This window comes from Podarcis gaigeae (genome assembly GCF_964106915.1).
Source record: "Podarcis gaigeae genome assembly, chromosome: 15".
In the NCBI taxonomy this organism is placed as follows: Eukaryota; Metazoa; Chordata; class Lepidosauria; order Squamata; family Lacertidae; genus Podarcis; species Podarcis gaigeae.
Window position 1 is genome coordinate 30,464,025 of NC_139692.1, and position 9,501 is coordinate 30,473,525.

The window sequence follows — 9,501 nt, forward strand, 5'->3', positions numbered from 1 at the left end:
CCAGGCTTTCCCATGTTTTTCCTGCTTTAAAGTGCGCTTCCATGCCATTTTATTAGCTTTAGGTTGCGGCTTTTTAAAAAACTATGACTAGACTTCTGAAACATGAAGCAGCTTCCTAAGCACTTTAAAATAATTCATGCTGATATATTAGCTCATATTTCTCTTAGACCAATTATTCCATTCCCTCATTTTCACCAAACCTGTCTTATTTCTACATTCACATTCTATTGATCTTAAATCCTTTCTGTTTATCAAGTTACCCAACAAATCACTTAACTTTTTTTTTTAAGTAGTAGGCACCTTTATCTCCCTATTTATCCACAGTGTTAAGTCCCATTATAATCTTGTTTCACCCATTTTATAAATCCTACTGCATTTCTCCCGTTCCCTTTTTTATCTTCTCAGTTTACAACCTGGCTGTTCATAACCCAAGTTTTCGTTTCTGGTTTGGACTCCCTGGTATTTTTTAACTAGACTAAAGACAAAACAAAAAGGTTTCCCCGAGGAAAAATAATCACAAGGGGGGGGGGGGGAGACAAAAAACAGCGCTACCTCCTCCCCTCTATCGATAACCGCCAGACAGAAGAAAACTAAATATAGGTAAGCTTTTTCTATCAGAGAGGCAGGGAGAGACAAGAAGCACTTCTAATTCCGCTTGCCAAGCTGCCTATTTTGAGTTCACTATAAAGAAAATGTACAAGCAGCCCTGACCCACCCAGACCCCAAATGGCGACCACGCTTCCCCGGCGCCTATTTCTAGCTCTAGAGCAGCAAAGCCCACCCCGCACCCATTACAAAGCCTTAAAATTAGCGTACCCTTACGCTACGGTTCGCCTATTTATATAGCTCGCATATTTTTGGCTCCGCCCCCCCCCCGCTCGTTCATTGGTTTAGCCGCGGCCACACCTATTAAGCACAATCACCTTGCGCTTCCCTCCCCTCTCCGACGTAACGGTCTGGCTCCGCCCTATTTAGATAAGGGGGCGGGGGCAGCTGCAACAGCCTCGTTCTCGGCCATCGGCACCCCGTCGTCAGTACGAATGATTTGCGCATGCGTAGTGGGGGAGACAGGCGACCTCTAGCGGTGACCTTGAAAGAGAACGCGAGAGAGAGCCGGAAGCGGAAGGAGAAAAAGGCCGGACTGCGGAGCCCTTGAGAGAGAGCAGCTGCAGCAACAGCAACTCGAGAGCCGCTCTTATTATTGTCGCCACCATGCCGAGGGGTAGCAGGAGCAGAACGTCCCGGATGGCGCCCCCTGCCAGGTAAGGGGGCGGGACCAGGAGAGGCGATTTGTGAGGGTGATCTGGGAAGGGTCGGGAGGGGGAGGTGTGGTTGGAGATATTCGTGGCAGGAGTTCTGGGAGGGAGCCACGTGACGCCTCCATGGCCTCCTAATTTCGCCCCCAGCACTGCAAACTCAGTGGAGATGAGGAGGGGGAAAGAGATATTAGGGAAGTGCCATAAAAGTTGGGGTGATGAAGGAAGGGGGGGAGAGATAAAAGTCCGGGATCAAAACAAAGACGATGTTGGAGATTGCAGGGGGCAGCAGTAGTAAGGGGGGGCTATATTATCTCCCTGCTACATGAAGTAGTAATAAGGGGGGAGTCTCTACCCTTTATTAATAAAGAGTGAGAGACAGTTGTAATCTCATGTTAGGGGCAGGTGCTGGAGTAAAGGGATGGGATGGGGGAATCCAAAGTCTCCATGCGGATGTGGCAAGTTCGGGTGAGGATTACAGCAACACACGTGGAGGTGATGAAAGATGAAGAGAGGGATCGGTGGGTTGCCAAGTATAATACAGACCTTGCATTTCACTTGTGGAATGGAAGTTGTGTTATGGATCTGTAAATCAGAGCTTATTTCTGGTGTTACACTTGCATCCTGCTTTGTAAATAGGCTGAATGTCACTTAAGGGTCTAAATGAGAGTCCTGTTTATCAAATGCTTAACTTCAGTAACCTCACAGCCTACAGTGCTCTCAGCACAACTGAAGGATGCGAAATGATTTGGATGGACTGGACTGTGACCTTCTAGAATATTCCACAGGAGGAATCTTCTAGAAGACCATGTGCTGCAAAAGTCAGCGCTGCTTTGGTGCTTCTGGGATTAAGAGTTTCTCTTCAGACAGCAAGTTGATGCTAAAGCTGGAAAAGTACTAATTGGCTTACCTTAGGCAAGGGCTGACCTCGCTGGGACTGGTTCTTGCCTAGGGGTAAGGCAGAGATCTCTGAGGTGTGGCCAGAGAAAGTGAGAGCTGAGGAGGGGCAGATCACAAGCAGAAATAGAAGAGGTGGGTAAGGGTGCAGGAGGAAAGGGCAGGTTAAGTTTGGGGAAGGAGTAACAGTTGAAGTTCGTGGAGTGAAATTGGTGGGTCAAGGAGCAGGCAGTTGAGCGAGTAAAAACCTTGGCGTTCTATTGAACAAAAGTTCTGACTAAGAGAGGGATCCACATTGCATTGGTAAAGCACTGCAAATCTGGGACTTCCACAACAGACACATAAAGCACTTTTAGACCGCTTTTAGCAGTCGTTGAGAATTCTGAGACCTGTAGCTTGTTCAGGGTGCTACTAAGAGTACCAGAGTGCTTAAAATGCATAGGGTGGCTGTGACCAGACTTTGGAACTGCAAAAGCAGTGGCAGTTGGTTTTGCCTTTCTTATTATTATGTACATCAAGTCTGTAAATCTGAGTTTACAAGTTGGCCTTTACTTGCCACCAAGAGAGGCTAGAATGTGGTTGCTGTTTCCTTCCAAGCAGCTTAGACAGAATTGTAAAGGTGGAAGGCACCACGAGGATCATCTAGTCCAACCATAACGTGAATTTCAAACCCATGACCCTGAGATTAAGAGTCTTATGCCGTACTACCCCAGTCCATTATCCCAGCTTTACTGCTATGTTAGGTTTATTAAATGTATACATCGCTTACCACAGAAGTATAAAAAACCACATTGTTCCATCAGACAGATCACTAGACTGGCAGGCAGTCGCCAAAGAGACTACGTTTCAGTTGCAAAATCCAAATGTTGCAAAAACCAGCATCCCATCCCACCTTCAGATTTGGGACATGTAGAGATGGATGCTGGATTCCCAACGGCCCGCTTCCAATTTAGCTCTTAGTACGTAATATGTTTAATGCTGCATTCTTTGGTGGAAAGTGACGGCTATATTCTTTGGGGATAGAGGTGGGCAAGAAGATTGTGCATGCAGAGATTTATAAACTTTGGATTCTTGCATCAGGGGCATTTTAGCAACTCTTCTCTGAACAGGAGCACTATTGACCAGGAACTAGCCTGTTGCAGATACAAGTGTGTGGGCTGGAAAGCTAGTTGCCCATGAAAGCTTATGTATCAGGTGTGTGTGTGAACACACCCTCATCAGCCTTGCACCTTTCCCCTCCTCCTCCAGATGTTGCTGAGCTACAACTTCTGTTATCGCCAGTCATTGTCCATACTTGCTGGGGCTGCTGGGAGTTGTAGTTCAGCAACATCTGGGGGAGGAGGGGAAAGGTTCAAGGCTGATGTAGATGGTGTTCACATGAACATAGGTGGTGGGGAAGCATAGCCCCGTGTCTTGGGGCTCACCTTTCTTCAAGGAGAGTATAGGAGGGTATTTTTCTTACTCTGGAAGCATTCACAGGATCAGCGTTCAGGAGAAAGGTACATTATGTACTGCTTTCTAAGTCATTGTTCCTGAGCTTTTTTCACATAACAGCTCTGATTTCAGCAAAATGGCTGCATCAGGTGGCTTCAGACCATGCTGTAGGGAGATGTGTTAAAGTTAAACTGAGGCAGCAAATCCCTAGAATCAACCTCCCACACCCCCTCTGAAGGGGGGGGGACCAGGTTGGAGGAAAGACTGGACTTTGCTTTGGAATTGCTATACTTGTTTATTTTTATTTGTATGATTGTATTTTCGTAATGTATCATGGGACCTTATGCTGAAGGACTGGTAAGAAGTCAAATAAATAAAAACTTAGAATTTTTTTAAAAAATCCCACACTGGGCCGCTGTAACAAATGTTTGCATCCAGGATTGCTTTTCAATGTGTTTCTTCTTCTGCCTTTGCAGCCGTGCACCTCCTATGAGGTCTGCTCCACCACCAGCTTCTCATGCCCCTGTTCCAGCCCCTGCCCCTCCCTCTGCAGTGGCTTCTCCTGCCCCCAGGCAGCCTGGCCTAATGGCCCAGATGGCCACCACTGCTGCTGGCGTGGCCGTGGGCTCTGCTGTGGGGCACACTCTGGGGCACGCCATGACCGGAGGGTTTGGAGGTGGAAGCTCTGAAGCGGCAAGGCCTGACATCACTTACCAGGTGAGAGAGAAAATTATATATTTTTGTTTAACTGAGCTTTTTATGTGCTCGGAGCAAGACCTTGAGCCATACAGAATTCTCCTCCTGGCTGATGAAACCCGTGTCAAATTTTCTGGGCTGATAAGTGACGAGGGCAGAGCTGTGCCTCCTCCCCTCAAGTCAAAGAAGTGGGCTCAGACATGCCTTATGAGTGAGCCTTGCTAACAGGATGCAACTTAACAAAAGCTTTTCAAGAACAAAAGAATACATGCAACGTGTGTTCCATTTGAGCACCTGCCAATCCAGGAGTAAAGCATATATTTGTATCTGGTATAGTTATGGATTTGCATCAGTTCTGAAAGTCAAGAGACTAGATAATGTGCAGTTGTGTATTGATGAATCACACCCATTTGATGATGTCAGTATGAGTGTACAAAGCCTTAAACCTCTTGGGACCCAAGTACTTGAAAGGGTGCCTTCACCAGTAAGAACATTGTTACCTGGGAAGAAGACGCTGCTTATGGTCTCCTACCAGTAGGAATTGCACAAAGAATGCAAAACGGCATTCTTGGTGGTAGCATCCCAACTACAGAACTGCCTCCCAGTGAAGATCGGGCAGGGCCCTGCATTCAGGAAGAAAAACGTAAAGGCTTTCTTATTTATCCAATATTTGGGACAATAGTTTTTATGAACCTTTTCACACTACTGGTTTCAACTGGTTTCAGCAGTATTTTATAGTGCTATTCTAATTTTTTGTGGGTCATGTTAGTACTGTGAGACACCCTGGATTTCCTTTGGGGAGAAAGGATTGGTTATAAATTTGAAATAATACGTAAAATAACCCTGACACCTGACAGAACTGAATGCAGAAATCTAACTAACAAGCCAGCTGGGCATCATGAGAAGGCATCATTTTATAGCACTCCCCTCTCCCTTGGACCTCAGTTGTATTAGCAGCATATAAGTGCCAGTGTGGTGTTTCTGGACTACAACTCACGCCATCCCTGATCACTGGCTATGCTATCCAGAAACATCTGAAGGGCCACAGGTTGTGCACCCCTGGATCAGAGTGTTGGGCTGTCATCTGTGAGACCACAGTTCAAATCCCCACTTGGCCATGGAACCTCGATGATCTTGGGCCAGGCCTACTTCACGGGGTTGTTTGTAAGGGTAAAATTGGGGGGAGAACTGTGTACAGCAGCTTGAGATTATTGGACAAGGTGAAAATATAAATGTAATCAACAAACATTGAAAGCTAATTCTGAATGCATAAGGTATAAAAAGTGTTGTCGGTCCTTAGTTACTGGAGGATTTAGCCAACTGACTAGGAAGGAAAATTGTTGGCATGCCTGAAATTTGGAAATTTGGTCCTCCAGCAGTTTGGAATGAGGATGCTGCTGTGCCTGTTGATGCCTCCCCTTTCTGCTGGGGAGCCACCATACTCTGGCACCCTGAAAACATTGTTGATGGCGGGTGGGGTTCTTAGCAAATATAATATTTTAAAAAACATTTCCCCATCTTAACTGTGCTGCTGTTCCTCCTCAGGAGCCTCAGACAGCCCAGCCTGCGATGCAGCAGTCGCAGTTCACGCCTTGCCAGTACGAGATGAAGCAGTTCCTGGAGTGCGCCCAGAACCAGGCCGACTTGAAGCTGTGCGAGGGGTTTAGCGAGGTGCTGAAGCAATGCCGGTTTGCAAATGGTGCGTAGCTCCTTTGGCCTCCCCGGAGGTCTGAACAAACTTAGGATGCTGCAATTGATCAGGGCTGAGGGGTCTCAAGCCAGGTCTCAATAACCACTGTAACACTTTTGAGGAGGTGCTTCTGGTTCTTCCAGACCCTGCCAGGTAAACCTTAAGCCGGTTGAGGGGGAGAGAATAAGGAGCTGCACCAGTCAGTATAGAGCAAATGAGAGAGTAATACAAAACTGACTTGCATAATTGTGTGCTATTTTAGTCCTTGTCCTTTGTACATGTTTTAGTTAGCTGCTAATATACTTTGCAGTAAAAGTATATACTGCAATTCCTGGCAGAATATATGGCCTCTGAATAGGCGCTGGGATTTCTTTGAACCAAAGTGGGATCCCAGACAGGCTTCATTCTCTCTGTTAATCACACTGAGGCTGTTTTGACATGGGGTTGTATTCAGTGCCGCCTCCTCTCCTGTCCTAAGAGTCTGCTAGGGAGGGTTTGGGGGAGCCTCACACAGATTATGGGGGAGGGTTGTTTCTCCACAGTCTTGGATTAGGTCCTCTTTATTGGGTGCATTGTACCCAGGTGAAATATTGGTGCATAGACTCAACTTTATTTATACCCTGTATCAGCCACAAAGGCAAACAAGACGGTTCCTGCACACTTGCTTAATGGTCTAAAAATCACAGCACAAAAGGAAAAATGGATGAGGAGGAAAGAAGGAGGGGGAGCCCAGCTCAGCCACCGATTTTTGAAGTTAAAAGGCGGTGCTTATCATGAACTAGCTGTTGTCAAAGCAGTTCAAGGACAGGAAGAGTTCAGTGGAACCAGTTTTTCCAGCTGGGCTGATGGAATGAGACCTGCCTCCCACCTCTCCCTCTGTGGCAGTTTCTCATTAATGGCTGATTCCAGATCAGTTGAAGGAGCTGGTTTTCCGGTTTGTTTGCTTTCAGAGCACCAGACTCTGAGGTGTAGGGAACAGACACTTCCTATAATCTGAAATGTGTGCCCTCCTGATGTTTTAGGACCTAGCTTCCATTAGCAGAGCACCTGGAAGGTGCTGGGTTAGCGAAGGCTGATCTACAAATAAGGCCACATTTGCGTTAGATGGGTTCCATCCTGGGCTCCTTTTCTGATATGCAGGTTCTGTACTGAAATCCATGAACTCTCCTACGTACTTCACCACCACCACCCTGCCGCAAAATAGAATAATACTGCTCTGAAGCTCCATTTCAGCAAGGTGGATTGTGTTTAGGTTCTTGTGGAAAAATCAGAAATGTTATTAGGGGCTTGGGGTGGCTGGGGATGAGGCAGAAGCAGTCTTTGGAGAACACATTGAGAAGCCAGGAGTCTGCTGGACACAGCAAGACCTCTTCTGAATATTTGGCTTTTATGTGTGTCTTGATAGTAATTCAGTTTCCTTTCCTCTCTCTTTTTCTCTTTCAAATAAACAGGTTTAGCCTAAAGAGCTCTGCGAGATGAATCTCATCCCCCTCGTTGAATGACATGTCGCTAGTGAAACTCTTCTTTTAACATCTTAAAAGCTGCCTGGCATTCCTTCATGTGTGGCCACTTGTCCGTCTCCCGAGGAAGGAAACCTGGAGTGCTTTTTACAGCAGGAAGGGTGCTTCTGGCAAGAGTGTGGGACATCTGTTGCGTGGGGAGAGATAAGACACACAGAATGCTAGGATTGTGATCGTCCCCTGCTTGCATTTATCAGTATGCGCCTCTGAATAAAAGTCAATTTCTCTCTAGAAAACATGTTTTGAAGTGCCTGTTCTGTAGGTCACATCATGGATCTCTGATGAGTACGGCTGAGCTGGGAAACAGAAGATGGTGGGATCGCTGACAGTCTCCATTTTCCCTCTGTATGATGAATGGCATCCTTTCCCCAGTTCTGTTCAGTGTCATGGTAGAATATAAGCATAGCATTGTAGAATTGGAAGGGATCCAAGGGATCATCCAGCCCAGCCCTCTGCAATACAGGAAGCAGAGTATTCCTGGGTGGGAATCCAAAGTCTGCAGCTGAGTGTCTTGATGCCAGCACTGTGCCAAGTTGTGGAGAACATGTCTCAGAGGAGTGGTGAAAAGGGGCTTGACCAAAAGCTGCTCTGCATGGAGTGTAAGAACTGCAACAGGGTGTCTTCTCCACGAGGGGGAGCTTCCTGCCTGGTTTATATACAGCCCTGATCTCCCAGATCTCTCTGTCATGCTTGGAGGAGGAGTTCTACTCCAGAATCTGTAGAGATGAGAGAGGAGTTAAACATTGGTGTGGGGGAGCCAAATATGTAGCCCCTTTCTGCACACTCGCCCTCTATGTGTGCAGAGGCCTTATTTGAAGATGGAAGCAAGTGCAAATTAAAGTGGGCATCCTTCCAAAAAGGAACAGCAGGCTATGAAAGTGAAATAAATCTCTGCCTGTGAGCCAAGGTAGGGCCTGTTCTCTGGGCTGCAGCCAGGGTTATGTAACTGCCATGAATGGCTGTTTGCAGGCTGCAATGGTAATACATTGTTGGCTGAGCACAGGGGGTTGGAGAAGCAGGTGGGCAACGGGCCATTCCGCCCAGCAGTGCCCAGGACTAGCCATGAGCTATCTTACAACGCGATACCAGCTGCCCGGGCACAACCCCTCTGTACATGCTTGTCATGCATGAGCCTCCTTAATAGGCAAATTCCACATGGCTACAGAAATTGATACAGCCATATTGTTCCTGCAAGGCTGCCTTGACACCAGTGGCTACACTGTGTAGAATATGATGCAACTAAAAGACTTGTGGTTCCCAAACATTCAAGCCACCACCCCCTTGCGTTCCATAAACTCACCCCAAGTGTCCCCTACCCTATAAAAAGCATGATTTAGAATAGCTGTTTGCATAACCCGCCAAAGCAGATAACGATAAAATTCAAAACAGCAGTGATTGCACCTTTATTCAAAATCCAATTAAAACTTAAGTTCTAAGTTGATAACATGGATGAACTGGATCCAGTGATGCTAACTTTTTGAAGTCTGATAGTCGCTTACACCTCTATTGCCGCCACACAAACCCCTGCCCCACACTTGCCTCTTAGCACCCCCAGGTAATTCCACTGCCCCCTTTGGAAGCTACATAGCTAGGCACTCAATAATTGCTAGTAAAGACTGAAGGGAGACATTCTGCATCTCTCACCCAGAAGTTTGGAGGACCATGAAATAACAAAATGTAGCTCTGCGCCACCTTGGGTTTTTTTTTACTGCTACATGTAGCTTGGGGTCTGGTCAGTGCCTGGATGATGGCCTGGATGCCACCTGGCAGAAGAAAGCCAATATTTAAATGTGCAAAAAGAAAAACTAGACGAGTCAATAAGATGTGTGTATTGGTTGAATGTGATTTGGGTCCAGTTTTGTTTTCTTCAGAAGTCATTCTGAATGTGAGTCCCTATGGTCCCAGATTTGATCATTGGCTATCTCAGTGTGCATCGCCCAGCTTATCTTTGTGTGCCAACTCTACAGTATCCTTTTAGAAGTGAGGATTTGACCACCCTGTTCAGTGT

At 46.6% G+C, this 9,501-nt stretch overlaps 1 protein-coding gene across 1 annotated transcript; it reads left to right on the forward strand.

The window, feature by feature from the left end:
* Nucleotides 1-1,101: 1,101 nt before the first annotated feature.
* Nucleotides 1,102-7,729, forward strand: CHCHD2 (coiled-coil-helix-coiled-coil-helix domain containing 2). The gene is made up of 4 exons (XM_083714902.1): nucleotides 1,102-1,262; nucleotides 4,064-4,304; nucleotides 5,829-5,982; nucleotides 7,425-7,729. Exons 1-4 carry the CDS (start codon nucleotides 1,213-1,215, stop codon nucleotides 7,433-7,435), a joined length of 456 nt encoding a protein of 151 aa, XP_083571028.1. The 5' UTR covers nucleotides 1,102-1,212; the 3' UTR covers nucleotides 7,436-7,729.
* The last annotated feature ends 1,772 nt before the right edge of the window (nucleotides 7,730-9,501 follow it).